Below are 25,884 nucleotides of genomic sequence, written 5' to 3'. Positions count from 1 at the left end.
TATAATCAGATAAGAGTGTATAGATCACGTTGGCCATGCTGCACTGTCAATTTTTCGTAAATTTGGAAAAATGTCGTCGAACGAAAAAGAGCGGCGTGAATTAATCCTGCGCACTCATTTCGAGAATCCGGAGTTTTCACATCGGGACATCGGTAAGATGCTGGGAATCGTCCAATCCACGGTCAGCAGAGTACTAAAACGATACTTCGAGAACCTAACCATCGACCGGAAGGTGAAGAACGGCAAAAATGGATGCTCCGTCAGTGAAAAAGATCACAAGCGCGTAGTTAAGCAGTTTAGACGTGATCCGAGAAGTTCGGTCCGGGATGTCGCCAATAAGCTGAATTTGTCAAGTTCATTCGTCCAGCGGACCAAGCAACGGGAGGGCCTGCGTACATACAAGGTTCAGAAGACTCCTAACCGCGACGAAAGGCAAAACATGGTGGGGAAGACGCGAGCCCGGAAGCTGTACACCGAAATGCTGACGAAGCCGCATTGCCTGGTAATGGACGACGAAACCTACGTCAAAGCGGACTTTCGTCAGCTGCCGGGCCTGTTGTTCTTCTCCGCAGAGGACAAATTCAGCGTTCCGGAGGAGATTCGCAAGCAGAAACTATCCAAGTTTGCCAAAAAGTACATGGTGTGGCAAGCGATCTGCTCTTGCGGAAAGCGGAGCGCCCCCTTCGTAATGACCGGCACGGTAAACGGGCAGGTTTACCTTAAGGAGTGCCTACAGAAGCGCTTACTACCACTATTGAAGCAGCACGAGGGCCCGACCATCTTCTGGCCGGATCTCGCTTCGTACTACTATTCAAAGGACGTGTTGGAGTGGTACGAAGCCAACGGGGTCACCTTCGTGCCAAAGGAAATGAACCCGCCCTACGCGCCGGAGCTTCGCCCAATAAAGAAATATTGGGCGATTATGAAGCAGGCCCTCCGGAAGAACCCAAAAGTTGTCAAATCGGAGGCGGACTTCAAGAGAAAATGGATTTCTGTTCAAACAAAACTACGACCTGACGTTGTACAGAACCTTATGGACGGGGTAAAGAGGAAGGTGCGAGCATACGGGCTTGGGCTCGAAGTATGAATAAAAAGAAAATGCCAAAAGTTGTTTAATAGTTTTTATTTTACTGTCTAAAATTTTCAAAAGGATCGGTCTACTGGGCGAATTTCTACAGCGTTTTTTCCGTGATGCAATTTGATGTGACACACCCTTTATACGTTCGATGAAACATTTATTGGTTATGAGAAATGAGATTGCATCGCATTCGTCAAGCATGAATTTTATAAATTTTGTACATTCGAAATGGTTATTCACATTCTGATTATTATATAGAAAAATTCAAATGCATAAGCTATTCTAACCATCGCCAATTGCCCCATTAAATTTACCTCGAATGCACATATCGCCAAATCTAGAATTAACTCTGGTAGAGTACTATCGAGTACATCTACATCTTTCGAGAAACGGGTCAGAATGCGTCCGGTCGGGGTGGTATCGAAGAAATGAATCGGCAGTTTTAGCACATTACCTAACAGAAATTCATGAATCCTGACTGCCGCTGACCAGCACCCGAGAAATAGTGTTATATCCATTATGATGCGCACTACACCTGCAATATTGCAACATTGGGCTGAGTTAAAATCTAATGACATGATTTCTCTATGAGGTCCTTCCTAGCAAATGTACAACAACTAGTCAAAAACCTATGGCTGCCTGCCTGGTTGCTTGGGTACTAAACCACTAAAGTTACACTGAACATTCATATAGTTCGCCTCAATTTCTCATCACGCATCAGCCCATACGACTTGTCAATCCCAAAATGCAAATGACCATCTTGTAGAGCAGTACATCTAAGGTCTTTCTAATAACGTTTTCATCGGAAGATGGGATAATTTAATTGCTCATAATAAGGCGTATAGCTCTGAAATTATCGTTCTGAAAATTAAGGAGCTTTCTGATCCTAAGTTCACGTATAAATACACAAGTGTAGGTAAACAAAAAAGTAGTTTTGAAAAAGTACTCGGTTTTACTAACAATACAGTGGTTACAACTCAGTTTGAGCAAGATCCCGTAAGCTTCATCCATTATTGTATTTTACATTATTTCAACGTTAGGTACAACTGTGCGGCTTTCAACTATAAAACAGCGCATAACTCGTAAACATTCGTTCTCAGGGGCGAATGGCTTCCGGGTTGAAGTCCCTCATAATTGAAAACGGACAATTCATTCAGTGTTCAACTAACCATCACGACGGTGAGAGCAACACAAGAAGCAGCAACAAGGAAATATTGTAGGGGAATCATTGTACTGCGTCCTGTGGCCTGATTGATGACCAGAAATAAAAGTATGTCGAACCCGTCTTAACACATTAAGAACCGCAAAGAAATCTGTAAGACATACGCCTGGGACCGCACGTTGTGGGGTAAACTTGTACGCTTCATTTGTTCGGATTCCACGAATGGGATCGTTTCCTTCGGTGTGGATGAGACGAAGGTGAGCCATCGGTTGTTAGATTCTTGGCAGACCAAGTATTTAACAATCAAGTGTAGAAAACACGGGTTATTTCATTATACATCCGTAACAGACGGAACGCAAAACACGAGAAAACTCGTGAGCAGTCGCGAATTAGGTGCTCTGGCCCGCAATCCGCAGGGCTACTTGGATGATCTAACAAAATAGAAAATTGAGGGGCTCAGAAGGAAAGGGGTGTAAGTGACTTGATCGATTTCTCTTCATCAACTTTTTCTTTTGTTAATAACTCAACTGCAAAAACGTTCCATTTTGCGTTTGCTATAGAATCCGATAAATGAGGTTCTGACCTATCTTCCACATTGTCAAATACAGCTGGAAATGTGTTTGTACCTAAGTTATGATCTAAAGAGAGAGTCGATGTAGAGAAATCAATGATGTCACTTAGACCCCTTTCATTTTGAACCCCTCAATTGTCTTCAAAGAGCACATGGATTGAGTAATTGACCGTCACCAAAATCCAGTCGTAGGTGTCACCGACGTCATCATGCATGATTACATAAAAATAGGTATCCAGCAATTGAGACATTGGCATCTTCGGGGCAGTCCATCTATGTATGTAAGGGTGCCAATGAAAATGGTCATCTCGAATTTCAAAGAGTTACCCCATATAAAGTGTTCACCACCTCGAAAAAAACAATCAACTCAACCGGATAATGGCGCAAAGCGGACAAAGTTTTTTGAAAATCGAAAAATCACCCAAAGGGGGGAGTAAAGGAAATCGGGGTTTTCGAAATTTTAAGACATTTGGCATAAACATTTTATTTTTTAATTTAAATTCCCGGTGATTTTTCTGTTTTCAAAAACTATAATTTTAACGTCTGCGAGATTAGTAAATGAAGTTCGAATGAGCTAATATTTTACATTGGGTATATTATCGTGCAAATCAACATTTCGCAGCATGTTCCGAATGAAAAATCGAGTTAACTATTTTTCGTCTCGTATACCAAAAAAAAACTCCCAAAAAAGTTTCAGAGTGTCGATTTTTGACAATTTTTTTCCGAGATGACAGTAGATCTCGACGTTTCATACAATTTTAAGACATTTTGCATCACAAAAAAAATCGAAAACTCCGATTTCCTTTACTCCCCCCTTGGGTGATTTTTTGATTTTCAAAAAACTCAAACTTTGACCGTTTTGCGCCACTCTCCCTTAAGTCCGATTGAGCTGAAATTCTACATAGGGTATTTTTTCGAGGTGGTGAACATTTTGTGTAGGGTTAATTTTTGAAATTTTAGGGTCGATTTTTTCCCAGACAGTTTGACTCAGTGAAATTTTGAGAAATTTTACACCAAAAATGTCTTAATGGCAGCGTTTTTAATGTGTCCGGATTTTTTTCGTGTATATGTCATTAATATATTACAAGTCTAAGCGAGTAGTTCCAACCAAGGCGCCTCTATATATACAATGACAATCATATGAAATGCACTTTAAGCCATATTGGAATTGCTGTCGGTTCTTTAAAAAAATGCTATTAATGTTCAATTCGTAATTTTTTTTTTGTATAAATTATCGCATTTTAAATGCTCTGCTAACTTTTCTCTATTAAGAATCATGTCAAGAATATGACAAACGTGAGAATTTGCACACAAAAATGCGAATGAGAATTTGCACACTAAAATGTTACGGGCAAAACATTATTTTTTTTCAGGAGTCTTCATACAAAAATGACATATATTCCAAAAACTATAAAAGATAGAAAGTTGATGTCTTCGACAAAAGTTTATATTTTGACAAGATCAAAAACTTTGTCAAATACACTATATCGCTATCTTGACTTTAAAAAAAATTAGGATAAGTTGTATTTTTTTTTTCAAAGAAAACATGAAAAAGTTGTTGTTCGATAAACTTTTTCCCTGTAAAAAGGCCCATCTTCCGATGTATGGATGACTTGTTGGAAATTGTAGGGGTATTAATATTGGGTTGGGGAAAAATAAATGTCGTATATTGTCAATATATGGCAACACTTAAACATATCTTGTGTTGTACTTATCGAATCGGGTCATACTATACGACTATTTAAAGACGACAATCTGTGCTACAAATGTCGTTTTGACAGTTTTGTGATTGTCCTTTTCAGTCTCAAGTTAAGCGTCGAAGATGGAGTCCACCAAGCAAGAAATTCGCCATATTTTACGTTTTTACTACCTGCGAGGTAAAACTGCAACGAAGGCAGCTGAAAAAATCGTGTTGTTAATGGACCCGATACTGTAACGATTCGCAAAGCACAGCGTTGGTTTGATCGATTTCGTTCTGGTGTAATGGCTGTCGAAGATACACCCCGTACTGGTAGGCCAATCGTCGTGGAAACCGATAAAATCGTTGAAATCATCCAAGAAGACCGGCATGTGAGCACTTGCTCGATTGCCCAGGAACTGGGTATAGACCATGAAACCGTTTGGAACCATTTGCAGAAGATTGGATTCTAAAAAAAGCTGGGTGTATGGGTGCCACATGAGTTGACGCAAAAAATCTTTTAGACCGAATCAACGCCTGCGATGCACTGCTGAAACGGAACGAACTCGACCCATTTTTGGAGAAGATGGTTACTGGAGATGAAAATCACGTACGACATTTCTTCTTCCCCAACCCTATATATATATATATTTTCGGGGATTTGCACCCTCAACGTTTCACTACTATCTCAGATGGTTCTGCCAACTCCTAAGACGAGTTGGCATGAAATTCGTCACCTCATTTTTGAAGGAATAAATTCAATTCCTTCATGTACTAATCAGCTACCAGATACTTTTCCGAAACTTACGTGTGGATACAAGATGCTGTATTCAACGCCTTCCAGGTTTTTCACGACAAACTCATCAAATATGAACCGACCAAAGAAATAATATGACAAATACTCGTCATTATGCCAAACACTCTTTATTCGACAGATGATATCTGCATCTGAAACTTCACCCCTTAACCTACGATCGGTCGATAGTTTGATCGAGTTGACCGGCTAGTGCAAAAACCGACCCAACTGAATCAATGTAATGTGCGCATATGCATACCTCTGCGTACTGATTCGCTGCCCGAACGAAATATTCCATTTAATTTCTAACATAACCTAACAAAATCTACAAAAACAAGTTATCCTCCAAGCAATGGACGCCACAATACTAACACAGGTTCCATCAACATACGGCACAGTCCCGAAGCAAGGATAAAGTAATTGTAAAAAGCGACAACATAAAACCAGACACAGCTTCTATTACCTCGAAGAAGCAGTAAATGACCTCGCTAGCGGTGTTGGGCAGTGTGTTATCAAGAACGTCCATGTCTTTCGAGAACCGGGAAAGAATGCGTCCAGTCGGGGTGATATCGAAAAACGTCAGCGGCAGACGGAGCACAGCGGAAAGCAATGATATGTGCAAATGAACAGCAGCGCTCCACGTTCCCAGCTGAGGAGCCAAATCGCAGAAAAATGACAAGATGGCTGGAAGAAAATACACCAAGGAGTGATGGTAATGTGTTTTTTTTTGTTCTGAGAATGGAATATACAATGTAAAATGGCTGTAAATTCGTAGGGATGTGTTGTTCTGCATAAGTATTAGTAGATTACTGAGTCGTGTGATATTCTCCATGGTAATATAATGTTTTACATAATTAATGGTAAACTCTTCTACAACTGTCGGATTCCTTGCCAAATCGTAAATCATTGTGATTTGTCACACGACACATTACGATCTGACAGAATACGTTTCATTCAACCATTATAAACATGTGCATGAGTTTATTTATTAAGCGTTTCTCACTGAAATTCTAAAAATCTATTCTATATAAATATTAGAAAAGCTATAAGAATTGGATGAATGAACGGTAATGATAGTTGCTGGCTTTTTACGGTTGGAACTACGTTTTTTTGGGAAACTAAACTTATGTGTTCACATATTTCAATGTATATTATGTACATTTATTTCACACTAAACTGCCGTTCTACGCATAGTTGTCCCATGTTACTTTTTGACAATTTTCACTTTTCTTCATAAAACGATGTGTTTATATCTAATCTTCCGGAAAAAACACAGAAAAGTTATTGTTTGCTCCCAGCTTTTAAAAAACAACATCAAGCTCAATTGTCCCATGTCGATACTCTAGACATAACTGTCCCACCATTTATATATTTGGAAATCTTTAATAAATTAATCGGTTCAAGTACAAGAAGGACTAATGCACTCATTCCTGATTCAGAAGAATGAACTTATTCTCAAACAAATAAAAAAAAAAGTTTAACAGAACACGTGTGTTAGCGAATGCCTAATAACAATGAGATTTATATTCTGCAAATGTGTTGTAGGTGCATTTTCACTGAAATGACTTTTCCCTTTAACCGGAGTCACACTCTTACACTCTCTTTGCTCTTGGGAGTTCGAGTGTGCGAAAACCTATGTACAGCACCGAAGCGCGCTAATCCCCACTCTGCCACACTGACGAGTACACTGAAAAGTGTACTGAAGAGTGCACTCTTATTCGACATATACAGCCCTATTCTGTATACCGACGGATTTCCATTTCGTTCGAAACCTTTATTCCGTTCGAGTTATAATTTCTCATTCCCTATTTCGAACGTTTTGCCCATTTAAAGTTCGAAGAGAAACATACCGAACGAATGCAAAAATAACTCGAACGGAATACAGAATGAAATTTTATCAAGTCGTTCGGAATATTTCGAATCGATCGAAATACAGAATAGGGGTGATAATCCACACGCATGTTTCACCTCGGTTCACTTTTTCCAGCGAATCACAGCGCTAAGTTAATAGAAATGAAACTTCTGTTCTTTTACCTGTACGCATCCACCAGAGCACACAGGTAAGAGCTCACCAAAGTAAACTCTCCAGTGAATTTATCCGCTGCACTGTAGAGAGTTTGTGCGCTCTCCTTCCAAACTCTAGCGCGATCGAGTGTTGAGTGAAGAAATAACTTATCTTCCATCATCTAGCGCTCGCACTTATCTAGGACTATGGTGATTATAGACCAAAGAGGAGTGTTCTCGTTGAGGTGGGTGAATTTAAGTTTCTCTTCGCTACATAGAGGATATGGACATCACTGGTTGTAGATCACTCCCTTCTTCATCAAACGATGTTTTTTATGCATAATCTTTCGGAAAAACACATAACACATAAAAAACTATTGTTTGGTCCCAGTATTTAAAAAAAACAACATCAAGTTCAATTGTCCCATGTTGATATTCTAAGCGTAACTGTCCCACCATGAATTTTAAGCCTATAATCATGCTTGATTGATTCGAGTGAAGGGATCTTGTCACATTTAATTAAACAATAGTTCAGTGCTTTTAAAAAAACCCAGTGTATTGTTAAACTGAATTGTTTAAAGCTTCTGGTAGACAAATATGGCAGAAAACATTCATTGCGTTTTTCTCCGTTGCTGATTTTGGAACAAGGGACAACTATGCGTAGAACGGCGTGCGAGTGAGGTTTTTGTGAAATAATCATTCAGCCATTCCATGTTAAACCGATATAGTGGTTCTCAGATTTCCGTGAAAAGCGGTAGTTTTGTTCCTTATCGCAAAATATTAGACCCAGACTAGATCCGGTAGAAAACCTGGTTCCAGCCAGCCCATGTTGGATCATAAAGTAGTGACTTATATCAAACGACACCGGTCGATATCAACCCGCGATTTGGCCAAAAAAATTAAAACCAACATTGGAATGATTCTTAGAATATAGGCCCAGAACTCCTTGAATGTATCGGCCATTCCATGCCAAACCGAGATAGTGGTTCTTAGATTTCCGTCAAAAGTGGTAATTGTGTTCTTTATCGCAAAACATTGGACAGGTTTTTTTTTATTTTTTATTATGGTGCTCATTTCCATTTTAGAGTGGTCCGAAAAATCTTTTTTTTTTTACTTTTTCCCAAAAATAACTTTTTTCAAAAATTCATAAATTTTGAACCACTGAACCAAATTAGATAATCGACATATCAAATCGAATCCAATGAGCTAGCCTTTATTTAAAAATATCGAACTTGCAAAAAACATGGATTTTATTTTCGAAATTATTGATTGTAGGCCCTTTCTATTGTTTTCATTGATTTGGACTACACTGCCCATGTTTGTATGGGAGACGTAAGCGACAAAATGAACAAAATCGACTTTTTCGCCGTTTTGCATTCTACGCAATGTAATGCGTTTGCTCAATATGCAAACAAACATTTTTTGTTCGAAAACATTTGAGCAATTTTGAAAAAACGTTTCCGAAAAATCACTGTTTTTCCGCACAACAGACGTAGTTAGATACAGCTTTCATAAATCGCTCGAAAAACAATAATTATAAGTATTATGTGCAATAAGCTAAATCTACATTTGAATCACATTCTTTGTAGAGTCGAAACATGCCTGTCACGATAGTGTCTTATTACACTGCTCATATTACTACTATTTACTGCACTGCGATGAACGAAGAGAAGCGATTGTGTTTTTTAATGTTATAATTAACTAAATTTCTTCATTTGAATCTTCAAGTAAATAATGAAACGATCAGATCAGTAATAAAATTAAAATGATATTAATTCTTAGCATTATAACTCCTCTGATTGGATATCGATCTATTCCACATACTCAGCATTTACTCATACTGATGGTGTAAGTCACTCCACCATCTTTATACGATTGATCGTGATATCGGTAAATCATGTTGCTAAAATTACCAACATTGCAGATTGCCTTTACAAATTCAATTAATATTCCCAGAGTTTTCCGGAAAAAGTACTATTCTAGACTCGCAACAAATTCAGAGGCATTTCACTAAATTTCTTCCAACCCTTTTTTCTTTTATCTAAGTAAAGGGAGCTTTTGTTCTTACCGAAATGTATTCCCTAACAGAGACATCAAAACCAAGCTGCCTGAGGGAAATCGGCATTGCAGATACATGAAAATAGGGGGAACTTTTGTTCCTACCGAAATGTATTCCCTAACAGAGACTTCAAAACCAAGGTCCCCGGGGGAAATCGGCATTGCAAATATATGCAAGTCGGGGGCATTTTTATATTGCAAGTAAGGTGAGTGATACGATTAATTCTAGCAAATAAAATTTAAATTTGGAACTTTAATGTTGGTTACTTCGTGAAATTTCATATCAATAACCCAAGTGTAAGTGTAAAATTGTAAATGATAGCAGTTGTGTTAAAAATGACTTGATATATGAAACGATTTATTTCAATTTTCATAAATAAAAACCAAGGTGTGTTCCCGCTCGAGAACGGGTCGTTTGGTTTGAGCTGTTTGTTTTGCTGTATTCTTTTTCACCCAAGGAAAGTTTATACGGCTAGAAAAATTGGAAAAGTGAAGAAATATTGTTGTTGGTCCAATTAAAGTTCGCATTGGGTTGAATAAACACTCAGAAAGTAAAAATTATAAAAGAAAATTACCTTTTCCTTTTCAAATATGTTTTCTCTATATTAAAGTAACATGTTTTTACTGATGAGAAAAATTGATAATTGTGTTTGGTATTGGTAATTATCTTATATTACGTTCGTGAGTTTTTTTTCTTTTTTTCATCCATACATAACACAGGAGGCATCTCGTCTAGGATCACAGAGGGCAGTTTTCATCATATCTCGTTCCAATTCGGTATCTTTTATCTGATACGCACCATCCATTTACTGTTTACCATCCTTCTGTCATCATCACTCGGTAAACACTCATGGAATGAACAAACAATACCCAACAACCAAACAAAACGGCCCTTTTCAGGACCACCAAATCATTATCAAAGAGTTTAACGTAGTTCTTCAAACATATCCAAAATCTATAGATAGCCAACGGAATCCTACGTCAATTATGCGGTCGTGTCTCGGACACAACCCTCCTGTGACTTTTTCTTTTTGAGATATGATTTTTCAAAGTTAACTGGTGGTCCGAAAAATCATTTTTCCTCTTTTATCAAAAAATGACTTTTTGCAAAAATTCATAACATTTGAACTACTGAATTAAAGCCAATAAGCTAAACTTCTTTTAAAAAATATTACAATTGCCGGAAGATTAAATTCTAGTCGTATATGTCTAGTCTAGTCACATAGGAATATTGAACGATGACATGTTAAATTTGCAAAATAATAACTCAAAAACGAAAAATAACACCTCTCTGATTTTCGGACATATTATTTAAAAAAAATAACTCAATCAATAATGAAAAAAAAAAGAAATATCAAAATTTTCGCAAAAGTAATATTTTTTTCGAAGAAAATTAACTAACATAAGCTTCAATTCAATTTTTCGATCATCTGAATCGGTCCAGTAGTTCAAAAGTTATGAATTTTTGTAGTGGAAAAAAGAAGGAATTTTTAGTTTTTCGGGAATAAATGTTGCTAAAGACTTCCATACAGTCCTTAGGTCAAAAATTATGAATTTTTGAAAAGGTCATTTTTGGAGAAAAAAAATGGAGGGAAATTGATTTTTCGGATCACCTTAAAATTAAAATGGGCACCCTAATGAAGAAATAAAAAATACGGGTTTAATCATTTGACATAAGGAATAAAACATACACTTTCCATGAAAATCTGAGAACCACCATACACCTATACCTCGCTATACGGCCGCTCTTTATACGGCTTTTCGTTGAACAAGCTTGGAACCGATCCGATAGAGTTTGTATGCATTTGTATTGGAATAGATGATTCGTTATACGGCTTTTTTCTTAGCGGCCCAGGAATGTATCTAGGCCGTAAAGCGAGGTATTGGTGTATCGGTTTAGCATGAAATAGCCTTCGACGAGTATATCAAAGGTATCACGTATTTTGAAATTCTAAATCATAAGGCAATAAAATATCACACGATGATGCATACACATAACTCTATCCTGAAAATCCTTGAAGTTCATTTAATCAATAGTAACAATGTTTTTATGTCGTACATCAACGAACGATGAAACTCGATTCTGTCTAATGAAAGTGAATAGAACAATTCAAGAATGTCGGGAAAGACAAAAACTATGACTTTAGAGTGCATTCATAATTTTGATCAATATGTCACAAATGAAATACATATGTCTAAAAAAGTAGCAAAACATGGAGTTAGACCTCAAAAAAAAAGTTGACTTGTAAAAACGGAGCTGCTGCTATTCACTAAAGAATGTTACAGGTTAACAAATTTCTTAAACACAGCTGTTTAAAAAAAACAACGGACTTGGTATAATTAGAAGCTACGGTAAACGCTACAACGAACAAAATCAATGGGATAACTACAATTTGAAAAGCCAATCAATAGAATCAACGAATGATTTTTTCGTGCTAACCTACCCTAAAGATGGACGGGATGAACTGTTTGATATTGAACGGCAAGCTGTAGTCCAGGGTGTTAATATCGTTCGAGAATCGTGCAACAATACGTCCCTTCGGGGTGGTGTCAAAGAACGCCATCGGCGATCGCATCACGTTGCGGAGCAGGCGCTGATGCAATGCTAGTGTTGCCTTCATTCCACCCATCACTACAGTTAGCACTCCACAGTACAGCGAAACCACTAACGTGGAAGGTTACAATTACAAGTCAGCACGATTTACCAGAAGTGAAGCAGATTAATCTATTGTTTTTTTTTTGTTTTATTGATTAGTGTTTAGATATTGCGCCCATATAGACCAAAAACGTGCGCCAAGAAGACTTCAGCTTTGTACCAACAAGCCCCCACCAATAACCAGTTAACATGAAATAATACAAATAGTGATACCCCGAAGAAGCAGGCACTCCAAGCGCGGAGCGTTGCCGGCAGATCGGTATCGGTAGTGTCGACATCCTTGCTGAAACGATTCAGCACCCGTCCGAGTGGGGTTACGTCGAAGAACGATGTAAGCGGTGCGCGCAGCACATTTTCTAGCAACTGTTTGTGCAGGATACGGGACGCGCCAAGTGCTCCGACATACAGCGCCAGCGTGGACAGTAGCACAGAAAACACTGCGCCGGACATGACACGAAATGTACACACAAATTATGGTGAGCGATGGGTTTGTGAAAACGTTCCATAAAAAATATCTATTGCTATCTTACACATACTGATGATCTATATACAGAGGACAAAGCTCAGTCTTCACGTATGCTCTCAAGCACGATGTAAAATGTGGAGGAGGGTTAGTGCCCGCAGGCCATGCGATGAGTGGTGTTAGTATAGTTAGACGAAAAACAAACATTACAAACAATCACTAGTGTCGTTCTCAAGCACCATCCGAATACTGTAATCATTTAATAAAGAAAGAATGCCATACAACCTTGATTATCAAGGGTGTCTGTATCTGTATTACAAGAATATGTTCGTATTGTCTTCGTTCATATTTTTGAACACATGTCTCATATTTAACTAATTAATGTCTGGAATCTTCTGGACCTAAAATTTGCACACAGAACCGCTCCTATTGATCTATGGTAACAATGGCTTCGTCTACTAAACTTCATTATTTATCTTTCTATTCTTTCCTTCACTGATAAATTTGTTTCTGTTTGCCATAATCTCGCAGTGAGACGATTCAGATGTTCAAAACTACACCATATTACGTATCAATCAATGTATTTCCTTTCTGGTACATATATAGCACAATTACTGATTCCTGATCACACTAAAAGTTTTTTGTACTTGCTCGCGTTGCATTCTGCCTCAAACCAAGCCAACCCAGTCATGGTAAAGGCTGTTGGCGAACAGAAAAATGCATTGGTAACAAGCATCAACGTGGTGATGTCATAAAGTCATTGTAAGAGATCCCCCATCCGCTGTCATATTGAATACAATATGAAATAATTTCTACAACAGTGATTCACATTGATATACATCCATTCCATTCCAAACCAATATAGTGGTTCTAAGATTTCCGTGAAAAGCGGTAGTTTTGTTTCTTATCGCAAAATATTAGGCCCGCATTTTTCAATTGTTTTTATCAGAGTGTCCCTTTCCAGTTTGGGATGGTCCAAAAAATTAATTTTTTTCCCCTTTTCTACGATTTTTTTTTCAAAAATTCATAACTTTTGAACTACTGGACCGATTGCGATGATCAACATATCAAATTGAGGCCAATTAGCTATTCTACAACACTGATGAAATAAAAAACCATTACACAAAAACGAAAAAAATAACGCCCCTCTGATTTTTGAATGTTATGTAAAAACCTACAGGTTTCAAGAAAAAAATATAAAAAAATATAGCGCCCTTGGTTCCGAGCCCATGTACCGTTCTGCTTCATATTTCGGACACTCTTTAAAGATAACATAAAATGCTTAACAATTGATTCTTTAGAGTAACCCTTTATTTCAAGTTATTTCTAAAGAGTGTTCGAAATATGAAGCTGTCCGACGTATGATTCAGAACGGTAAATACAACCAAATTTATTTATTTATTTTGCCTTAACGTCTTTACAACATGGCCTGATCCACAATTTTTCTCCAATTAACTCGGTTGGTGGTTAACTCCCTCCAATTCCACGGGCACCCCGTGCTCACCATGTCATGCTCCACTTGGTCTAACCACCTTGCTCGTTGTGCTCCTCGTCGTCTCGTACCAGCCGGATTCCCGATGAACACCATTTTTGCAGGATAGTTGTCCGACATTCTTGCAACATGTCCTGCCCAGCGTATCCTTCCAGCTTTGATCACTTTCTGGATACTGGGTTCGCCGGTGAGTCGCGTGAGCTCGTGGTTCATCCTTCGCCTCCATACGCCATCCTCCTGTACACCGCCGAAGATCAAAGACCGTTCAAAGACTCCGAGTGCTCGCAGGTCCTCTTCGAGTATTGTCCACGTCTCGTGCCCGTAGAGGACAACTGGTCTTATGAGCGTTTTGTACAAGGAACATTTCGCACGATTTCGATTTCGCATAGTCTCGTGTTTATGGAGACTATAGCAGGTACGACTCCCATTGATGATGCGTCTCCGGATCTCGCAGCTGGTATCATTGTTAGACGTTACCATTAAGTCAAGGTAGACAAATTGGTCCACTACCTCGAACTCATCGCCGTTGATCATTACACTACTACCTAATCGTGTCCTGTCGTGCTCGGATTCGAAAGCCAGTATGTATTTGGTTTTAGACGCATTGATTTTCAGTCCAATTCTCTCTGCTTCGTGCTTAAGTCTGGTGTAATGTTCAGCTACCGTCTCAAATGTTCTGCCGACAATGTCTACTGGATCTATTGAAAATCGTACCACACAAGTTAAACGCCGCTCGTCTCATAACACCCTCTAGCGCAATGTTGAACAGTAGTCAAGAGAGACCATCACCTTGTCGAAGCCCTCTGCGGGACTCGAATGGATCAGATAATCCACCCGAAATTCACACACAGCACTGTATCCATCGTAGCCTTAATCAGTCTTGTCAGCTTCATGGGGAAGCCGTTTTCGTCCATGATTCTCCATAGCTCTTTTCGTGTTATCGAATCGTATGCGGATTTAAAGTCGATGAATAGATGGTGCGTGGGGACTCTGTACTCACGGCATTTCTGGAGAATCTGCCGCAAGGTGAAGATTTGGTCAGTAGTAGACCGAACTTCGATGAAGCCGGCCTGATAACCTCCCACGAATCTGTTTGTCAGTGGCGATAGACGACGGAAGATGATTTGGGAAAGCACTTTGTAGGCGGCATTCAGGACGGTGATTGCACGAAAGTTTTCACAGTCTAGTTTGTCCCCTTCCTTGAAGATAGGGCAAATAACCCCATCTTTCCACTCCTGCGATAGTTGTTCTGTTTCCCAAATTCTGACAATCAGACGATGCAGATAACTAACCAATTTTTCTGGGTCCTTCTTGATAAGTTCCGCTCCGATGCCATCTTTGCCAGTTGATTTGTTGTTCTTCAACTGTTTAATATCATTCCTTACTTCACCTATCATTGGGGGTGGTACATCTTCATTATTTACTGCACCAACGTAATCGCTTCCATCGTCAGTTTGGTCCTCTGCCTGTACGCCATTCAGGTGTTCATCGAAGTGCTGCCTCCACCTTTCGGTCACATCACGTTCATTCGTCAGTATACTCCCATCCTTATTCCGACACATTTCTGCTCGCGGCACGAAGCCTTTTCGGGATGCATTGAGTTTCTGGTAGAACTTTCGCGTCTCATGAGAACGGTGCAGCTGTTCAGTTTTGGGCGCATCACCATCACTAGATAGTGGTCCGAGTCGATGTTAGCGCCTCGATAGGTTCTGACGTCAGTTTTGTCCGAGAAATGTCGACCGTCTATCAGAACATGGTCGATCTGAGATTCTGTTTGATTTGGTGACCTCCAGGTGTATTGGTGGAAGAATTTGTGTCGGAAGAAGGTACTGCGTACGGCCATATTCTTAGAGGTGGCGAAATAGATGAGTCTTAGGCCGTTTTCATTTGTTAACTGGTGTGCACTGTACATACCAATTACAGGTTTGAACTCCTGCTCTTTACCGATCTGGGCATTGAAATCTCCGATGGTGATCTTGATGTCATGTTTTGGGCAGCGTTCGTATTCGCGTAGAATTCGTCATCATCGGGACTTGCAAGGTGATGGCTGTGCACGGTAATGATGCTGATGTTGAAGAATCGGCCCTTAATCCTCAATCTGCACATTCTTGGGTTGATTGGCCACCAACCAATCACTCGCTTCTGCATATTGCCCAACACGATGAAAGCTGCACCTAGCTCGTGAGTGTTGCCGCAGCTCTGGTAGCTGGTATGACCATCGCGAAATGTTCGTACTGTAGATCCTCTCCAACACACTTCCTGCAGCGCTACGATGTCAAACTTGCAGGTTTTCAATAGTTCGGAAAGCATACGAGTGCTTCCGATGAAATTGAGAGATCGACAATTCCACGTCTCGAGTTTCCAATCGTTAGTCCGTTTTCGTCACCTGGGTCTGTGTTGATTAGTCCGGTTCAAATCTTCATGTGTATCGTTCGTTGCTTGGTGTTTTAGTGGTGCGGCTTGCAAGGCCTGCGACCAACCCCACTATCTCGCAGGAGGACCATCGTGATACTGCTGCTTTACGTCCCGAGTACCACCAGGACTGGGCAAAGACGCTTATAGCGGTGTCAATTCGCTTAGAGGAGCTGTTTCCGGGTATTTGTGGTTTTTCTTGAGGACTGACAATGCCCAATGCTTATCCCACCACACCCTAGACAGTTCCCCTTTACCAGTGCAAGCCATAAAAACGATCTATGACGATAGAATTTCTGACCCGAACGGGAATCGAACCCGAAGCCCCCATCTTGGCAAGCGCAACGCTTACCACTAGGCCATGGGGACCAATACAACCAAATACAATCAATTATAACGGAAACAACATCATTTTTTCAGGAAGAGTAGTATTTTTTGAAAAAGAACTAGTACTAGGCTTCGTCAGAAACGGCCAACTAGTTGAAAAGTTATGAATTTAAAAAAAGGCATTTTTGGAAAAAAGAGGAAAAAGTTGATTTTTCGGACCACCCTAAAATGTAAAGGGGCCCTGATGAAAAAAATAAAAAAAACCGGTCTAATATTTTGCGATAAAGAACAAAATTACCACTTTTCACGGAAAACCACTGTATATGTGTGCTAAGCAGCTTTTTAATTGCCAAAGGTTCTTCAAACTAAGAACATTACAACATTCTGGCAGCAGAGCAGAATCCACATCATCATCAATTCTGAAGTAAAATGTATGAACGATGTGTTCCGATGAACAATTGCAAGTATAAATATATACAAGGGCAGTCCGATAAGTACTACTAAAAAACAAACATTTTGGAAAAGTGGCGATTTATTCCTCAACATAGTCTCCTTTTAGCTCGACACACTTGATTCAGCGATGCTCCAACTTCTTTAATCCATCTGAAAAATACGTTTTCTCTCAGTCTGCAAAGTAGGCCTCCGTGGCGGCGATTACCTCCTCATTCGACCCAAATTTCTGCCCGACGAGTGACTTTTTCAAGCTTGGAAAACAAAAAAGTAGCACGGGGTAAAATCTGGAGAACACGGGGGATGGGGCAGCAGTTCGTAGTGCAAATCGACTGATTTGGCCGCGGCGACGGCGGAGGTGTGAGCCGGTGCGATGTCATGGTGTAAGAGCACCTGTTTCCTTCCCAAAATGGGGCCGTTTTTGACTGCAATTCGGCGTCGAATCGGCCCAATAATTCGGCCTAGTAGAGCCCTGTGACCGTTTTGTCCTCCTCCAGATAGTCGATAAAGATCACACCTTGTGAATCCCAGAAAAAGGTGGCCATCACTTTTCCGGTCGATAGGAAAGTCTTCGCCTTCTTCGGAGCACGTTCGCCGGGTGAAATCCACTGTTTCGACTGTTCCTTGATCTCTGGTGTGTACCAGTGGATCCATGTTTTGTCGACGGTCACGAAACGACTCAGAAACTCCTTCGGATTGCGCTTAAACAGCGTCAAACACTACACTGAAGTGGTCTCTCGGTTGTGCTTGTTGTCCGGAATGAGCAAACGCGCCAACCATCGCGCCGACAGTTTTCTCATACCCAAAATTTCATGCAGGATATGACCCACACGGTTTTTGAGATGCCTACTATTTCAGCTATCACGAGCACCTTCAATCGGCGGTCTGCCAATACGAGATCGTGGATTTTTGTCACGTTATCCTCCGTGGTAGCCGTTTTCGGGGCACCTGAGCGTGGCTCATCAAAAACCGACGTGCGACCATGTTGAAGCTCGTTAAACCAATTTTTGGCGGTCGCCATCGAAGGAGAAGAGTCACCGTATACAACAGGGGTGGCCAAACTTTTGGGCATAACGGGCGACTAATTGTGAATCTACCATGTCTACCATGAATGTAGAACTAGATAATAAAACATAGTTTTGCCCTCCTGTACTTGCGCGCAAAATCATAACTCGTATGTCACAGACTGTGCGTGTTTCTGTAATTTCGCAATACGAAACTTTTTTTAAACCAAAAAAAGATATAACTAAATTTAAAAAAATAAGAATAATAAAACTAATCACCGGTTACTAAACAATTGATAAGTATTACTTTGTTTTCTTAAAGTATCATCAATCAAAATCGTTGATTTTTCAAAGGAAATCGTCACTTATGAACATACAAAGCATTTATTTTCCATAAAAATAGACCCGAGATGATTATTATATTCCTCAATTATCTAGAGGTAAAGGGTTAGCGACTTGACAGTTTTGTGCCTTCGTGTGAACGATCCCTCAAAATATTTTAATGGTTTGTTAATGTCGAACGTTAGTCAAAATCAACATTTTCAACTAGGTGAAGTACAGGAACGAGCAACGCTTAATAATTGTTAACAATTACTACCGAAATTCGGAGTCAGTGATTGGTACTTTAAGAGTGCTTACTCCAATTTTTAGCCGTAATAATCGTACCAGCCGACAGTTGAGAATTTGAATTGGATGTTCCCGTGTCAACGAGAAGCCGCCCCGCACGAAGCAACGAAAATATCTCGACCGCAAGTAGTAAATTCATCCGAAATTACCCAAATCAGTCAATTGCATGGCGTTCTCAAGAACTGGACATCCCTCAAACCTCATTGTGACGCATCTTGCGAAAAGTTCTTTAGCTACATTCTTACAAGGTCAAATTGATTCAAGAACTAAAGCCACTTGACCATATGAAGCGACGAAACTTCTTCTTGGGCTCTGGAAAATCTTGAAAAAAAAAGATGATTTTTATCACAAAATCATCTTCAACGATCAGACTCGTTTTTGGCTAAACGACCAATATTGGTCAACAAGCAAAATGTGCGTTATTGGTTAGATGCAAACCAATTTGTGCTTCAAGAAACACCATCGCATCCGCAAAAAATACTGTTTGATGTTGTTTTAATGCCGGAGAAGTGATTGGATCGTATTTCTTCGCCGATCAGAACGATCGTCATGTGAAGAGCGCTATCGCGACATGTGGTTAACTGTTTTAGACCAGAATTGAAAGATCGGGATATCAATGATATGTGGTTTAAACAAGACGGTGGCGCTTGCCACACAGCGCACGATACAATGGATGTATTCAAAAGTAAGTTTGGTAAATGTGTTTTTTCTAAAAATGGATCTGTCGATTGGCCGCCTCGTTCATGCGATTTGAAGCCATTGGATTTATTTTTATGGATCTTCATCAAGTCACTGGTCTATGCCATCAAGCCAGCAACTTTAGAAGAGCTCAGAGACAACATCCAACGTGAAAATCGCAACATTCGGGTCGAAATGTGTGGCCGAGTAGTGGAAAATTGGGTTCAAAGGAACGATCGCTGTAAATTTTCGTATTTTGTAAATCGATAGAATCTTATCGACTCGAGTTGTTTCTTGAACGTCTGCGAATTGCATATTTTGAAACATTTCCGAAATATTTCCCAAAGCAAAACATGAGGAATGTAACAAGCAAACTAAACAGCTCGAAAAATTATTCCGACAGCTTTCACCTGACTGTATCTATAACAGCAAAATAGAGCTAACGAGCAAAATTCTGTTTAACTTGGATTACATGATAGAGTCAATATTTAATTTTAGAAATTTCTAATTTCTCATTCACTAGTTGCTCTATTCATGAATATATTTCTTGAAACAAATCTGCGCAATTAATTCACATTACTTATCATAGTTTTAATATCAAAGTAAAAATACTTCATTAAAACTGGCATTCGCAGTCTTCAAAAGCGAAATTTTCTCCAAAAGTTTAGCTCAGATTAATTATAAGGTTTCGAATATCAATAAAAACAAAATTGAGTTTGTTTCCGAATGTTTCCACCTTTTTCAATTGGTCATTCAACAAATGATATGCCTGGAGAATACATTGCTTAAATTGCTCCTATAGGCAATTTTTTGCTTTATTACAAGTTATGGTCGAACAACTGGATGTGTTAATATTAAATAACCAACTATTTGAAAGAAAATATTAAAACGGAAACTTTAATGAAGAAATATCTACTCTTACAAATAATATGTGTTATTGAGGTTAGCAGAAACACCTTAAAAATGATCACGGAAAAAGGAGGAGGGATATTCAATCAATTGCGTTTGAAGGTGACCCTATCCTAAACCAGCTGGCGGGCGCCTAGGAATACCTACGCGGGCGACCGATAGACCGCGGACTACCGTTTGGCCATCCCTGGTATACAACATCCAAGCGCTTTGTTTCGCTGCGCGATTTCCCTTCCAAAAATAAGAATCGAATGACCGACCGATATTGCACATTTTCCATTTTTCCAAAATACGACAGTAGCCGTTTACGAGAATGTACTGCACAATAGTAATCTCTCTTGTGATACTGAGAGATGTTGCTAATTCCTTAATATTTTCCTTCGTTGATCGTATTTTTTTCATATATTCACGTTGGAGAGCTTTAACCCTTCTCTTCGTTGGTCAAGGCATTTTGATTGATATAATACTTCTCCGTTCACTATTTTTGAAAGCATAGGCAGCCGTAGCAGTGTTCCCAGCTCTGCAATACAATCTTCTTGAGCAATGTTAAAGTTGCTAAAACTTACATTATAGACCCATTAAACGTAAAAAATAACTGTATTGATACCAACACAATTTTATTTTACTGATTTTCATAACATGAAACGCTATGACTCAGGAATAACATTTTATTTGGTGGTTTTTATCGATAATGTTGTCTGGCATCGGTGTCGAAAAAAAAGATGCTTTCACCAATACGAAAAAAAACCATTGTGGAAAATTGAAAAATGAAAATTTAACTTTCAGAGCACTAGCTCCAGTTTTCCGACTTTTTCATTACACATTGCGACGGCAGATGAAAATTTTATATCTTGTGTGTAATCGATTAGAGTTTGGTTGATACTACTTAATGGGATGTGTGCGAAAACGATCATTTTCTACGCACTGTCTCGCAAAATTATTGAATATCGGGCGAGGGGTGAGGGAGTGAGATGAAAGGAGTGAGCGCTATTGTGGTTGCCATTTGTGGCTTCCTTCCACCTTCAACGTAAAATGCCTAAGAAAAGGCAATGTTCTGAAGAAAGATTAAATTATGAATGGATCATAACAAATTCATAACAAATTTATATGGAAACAATCTGCAGGCATCTCTCTATCGCATGAACCTCTAAAAAATGATGTTTTTTAAATTTTAATATTTAAAAAAAATATATTTTTCAAATTTTACTATTTTAAAAAAATCGGAAAACGTCAGAAAAAAGATTTGAACCGCATTTTGTTTTTCAAACGGCCGTCATTTTGTCAAAAAAAAATGTTTTAGACCTGTCCGAGGTTCATGCGATAGCGGCATCTGTACAGATTCAAAATCTGTTCGATATTTTTGTTTCAGATAACCAGAAGGGTTAGAATCGTGTGCGCCATGGCATTACTTTTTTTTAATCCTCTCACTCATCAGCTCTTAACTATTTTAGTTATGAATATTTTTTCTTCCGTTTAATTTTTGTTCTATTGTTAAAAAATAGATGAACAAATAATGATATAATGGATAGTAAAAATATTCTTTGTTTTATTTTTACGGAACTCGAAAAACGTCAGAAATTTGTGTCTCTACACCCCCTTAAGCATTATGTAAGCTACATATCACATTTATCAGATTTGGAAAATCACGCATACAGCAGGAATAACGGATCGAAATTGTTCTGATTGATCAACGAAAATCCCTCATAGTATGCAGTCAGAGCGGACCATGTAGCATTTACCATGGCGAAATGGCTCTATATCATGTGCAGACAGAATGGACCATGTGTCAACCATTTCTATATTGTATTTAAACAATATCCAAGGGCCGAATTCAAACCAACAAAACATTTTCTTGAAGCTAATAGGTACCTTGTCGGAATGTGCTTGAACGCGTTAGTGTGAAATGTGCACATTGTGAGTAGTTTAAAAAATAAACTTGGTCCACTCCGACTGAACGGATCAGTGAAAAATGCTGGTCTTCAGTGTGAATGATCGCAAAATGTTCTATTTCAGAGTGCGATTTAGGCTGTAACGATAACAATGAATTCAAATTTGACGATTCTATTGACGAATACTGTCTAAGATGATTGAAAATGGAAAGTTTATGCTTAACATGTTTGCCAGGCCTGTAATAGATGGCAGAGACTGTTCTGCTGCTCTCGCTCTGATTTTAATAACAGAATGGCACACTTTGACTCACAACTGTTAATTGATTTAAAAATATTTCGAAATTGTTCAGTCATAGTGAACCAACTCTTATAAAATGCTTCATTTGGTTCAGTCAGGGTGAACCATGTACGTATAGGCAGCCAAATAACTGCCTATCATATTTAAAAGTATTGCCAGAGAGTAGCTAACATTTCTGAGAACAATATTGAACGATACAATTAAATGCTTTGTGTAGTGTATCATAAAAATACTAATGTTCGGTAAAATGAGTAAACCCTTCTGTTATACGGACGATCGAGGAAATAGACTTTTGAAAATAAAAAGAATAAACCGGAGGCAGAATATTCTGTGATCTCAAAGTTACCGCACGTATATTTGTTATTATTTCCAAATCCGAATTAAAATAGTGGTTACGTGTCCTAAGTAAAAACATAAAACTTTGAAAATTGCAGAGCATTAAACTTTATGTTCGTTTTTCTCGAAATCATAAAAATGTCACATGGTCCGGTCTGACTTAACGCCACCATTTACTAGTTGCGCGAAAACACCCAAAATTGGACAAACCAACATCATTAATTTTGCAGTAATGCCAAAAATAATCATTGACGAGAATGTCTGGTTTTTTGACGTGAAGCTAAATCCACGTAGCAGGATTTACTTTGAATAAGACATTTAACGAGTAGCTGTGGTAGATGTCATTGAATAAATCCAAGAGATTTGTTAGGATACACCTCCTGAACAAAAAGCAAAAGCAAACTCTTTGTTCAGGAGGTTTATCCCATCAAATCTCTTGGATTTGTTAAATTACATTTAGCACAGCTCGTTCAATACATCCTACCTATCTATGGTTGATTATGTATTTCGCATTGTTGGTCGACTGATTGTTTACACGATAAACTTAAGGTTTTTAACTTTCTGTATGAATACCTTACTCGTCCTATTGTTCATATAGTCTTCCTAATCGTTTCATAAATATCATGCACAACACTAAGTACAATAACTCAAACTTTAACTAACAGTACATGGACAATTCAAAAACAACTACACACTGCTAACTTTTTAAAACCACAACTATAAATAAAAATAGAAAAAAAAATTGAGCTGTTTACGTTACCGCAAAGATCATCATCAGGCACGAGCGCACCACTACGGGCAGCGTATTGTCAATGACATCCACGTCTTTGGCGAAACGGTTCAACACCCGCCCGAGTGGTGTCGTGTCGAAGAGCTCCATCGGCCAACGCAGTACGTATCGCAAAAGGATAACGTGCATCTCACGGGCTGCCTTCAACGCGCCCAGCGAGAACGTTATCGAGACGGCGAAAGTTGAGAGCACTGTGCGTGTGTGTATGTTTCATACGGTATCAAATCGAAGCGAAGCAAAGAAAAGAAACGCGATAGAGTTTGGTTAATACTGGAATTCAGTACCAATGTAGTACACAGATGACTGCGAAGCAGTTAACATGACCCAGAGCATTATTTGAAATGCCGAATCCATGATAAATGTTGAATCTTTTCAGTTCTACGTATCATCGCGTCGGCCAAAAGAAAAACAGCATGCAATACTTTCTTCCGTCAGACAAATAATAAATAATCACAAAACAGCTTGAATAACAGGGATAGCGTGTTAGGATAGTGTGCTAGTTAAAAGTGTTAATTTACCGCGAACAATTGCATCAAGAAAGAGCGTAAAATTTGCGGAAGGGTATTGTCTGCCGTGTCTACATCTTTTGAAAAGCGGTTGAGGATCCGTCCTTGCGGAGTGATGTCAAATACTGCCATCGGCCACCTGAGAACATACGTAAGTAAAGCTTCATGCATAGCTTTCGCCGCTACTAGAGAGCCCAGTGAGAAGGTTAGTGAGCCAATAAACTGAGTTAAAACTAAAAGTGAGGAATAAATATAATTAGAAATACATCAGCTGAGCTATTAGCAACTAAAAATGTGGATGTGCAGGAGTATTATTTCGTTTAAGAATGGTAATCATTCCAGCGTAATCACAGCATATTACCTTAATAAAACAGCTGGAATGATTGAACGAATTTAATTTGAACACAAAATAATGAAGAATAGGCATAAAAGAACTGCAGTACATCATCTCTTACCTTGGCCAGCTCCGAAGGCACCGTACACTCCGAGATACATATCTCGAACACTGGTGTCATTTTCCGCTGCTTGATCGGTTGACCATTTCGAGAGCCACAGGTTGGATCCGATTGAGAATCCTTGGAAAATCAAATTCAGAATCACTGTTGCCACAGAGAGAGTAAGTCCTATACTGGCCAAATAATGCTTATACACCTCCCATTTGACCTAAAAAAAAGCACATATAGATATCGACATCCACCATTCAAGTAATCCATACTCACACTTCCTGTTTCGGATTTTTCCTGTTCAATCAACTTGTTCTTCTGTTCTTCTTCTGGGGCCTTCTTTTCCGGAGTCCTTCGTCGCAAACTCGAATTGCTACCGCCGATTTCCGACGCTTGTCTCGAGAGCTCATTACCTGAATCGGACGAACTGCCACTTCTCGATCGCTTGCTGATTACTCGTTCTAATTTGTGCTTGAGCTCCACATTGCTAACACCCGATTCGAGCTGTGCTTTAATCTCATCAATGTCTTCTTCTTCTTCGTTGACTTCCTGCAAGTGCTGAATCAAAAACTCCGCAAAGGCACCCTTCTTGTCCATCAGCTGCTGATACGAGCCTGATTCGGAAATTTCGCCGTCCTTCATAACGAAGATGTTGTTACAGTGCGACAGATACGTTATACCGTGCGTAACCAGCACACGCGTCTTCTTCGCGAGTAGTCCATTCGGTCCGATAACTTGCTCGAATATATGTTTACCAACGTGGGAATCTACCGCACTCAGGGGATCGTCCAGAAAATAGATATCCGCATCGTTGTACACGGCCCGAGCCAACGACACGCGCTGCTTCTGTCCACCGGACAAATTGATACCCTTCTCTCCAATTTCGGTCTGATCTCCGCCAGGCAACATCTCGATGTCCGGTTTCAATGCACACGCCGATATTACCTTGTTGTACAGTTTGATGTCCAGTGGTTTACCAAAAATAATATTGTCCTGCAGTGTGGCATTCTGGATCCAAGCCTGCTGGCTAACATAGGCGATTTTTCCCACCGTATTCACACGTCCCGAGACTTTGTCCATTTCGCCCAAAAATGCCGATAGAAGTGAGCTTTTTCCAGAACCAACCGTGCCCACGATGGCAACCAGATCGTTCTTTGCCACCTTCATGTTGATATTTTTGAGTGTCGTTTCATCTCCACCCCATGAAAACGCCCCGTCCTCAATCACCAGTGGACATGCTGGACAGCAGAGAACGAT

General features: G+C 39.3%; 1 protein-coding gene across 12 annotated transcripts in view; it reads right to left on the bottom strand.

Annotated features, from left to right (window-relative positions):
• LOC129779679 (multidrug resistance-associated protein 1) overlaps nt 1-25,884 on the bottom strand; it is a 59,461-nt gene that overhangs the window by 6,476 nt on the left and 27,101 nt on the right. For 3 of the 12 annotated variants that reach the window (XM_055787302.1, XM_055787301.1, XM_055787303.1), the window contains exons 8-10: nt 24,904-25,865; nt 24,640-24,847; nt 12,217-12,440 (exon numbers count right to left, since the gene is read on the bottom strand). In XM_055787302.1, the coding sequence (XP_055643277.1) occupies nt 12,217-12,440; nt 24,640-24,847; nt 24,904-25,865 (1,394 nt within the window). Of the gene's footprint in view, nt 1-1,392; nt 1,614-5,748; nt 5,970-11,791; nt 12,013-12,216; nt 12,441-23,648; nt 23,870-24,196; nt 24,418-24,639; nt 24,848-24,903; nt 25,866-25,884 lie in introns of all 12 variants that reach the window. The other 9 variants (XM_055787312.1, XM_055787308.1, XM_055787309.1 and 6 more) reach the window with 5 other exon arrangements.

Source organism: Toxorhynchites rutilus, chromosome 3, assembly GCF_029784135.1.
Source record: "Toxorhynchites rutilus septentrionalis strain SRP chromosome 3, ASM2978413v1, whole genome shotgun sequence".
NCBI classification, from domain to species: domain Eukaryota; kingdom Metazoa; phylum Arthropoda; class Insecta; order Diptera; family Culicidae; genus Toxorhynchites; species Toxorhynchites rutilus.
The sequence above is the reverse complement of the archived record's forward strand: the minus strand, read 5'-3'. Positions and strand labels throughout refer to the sequence as shown.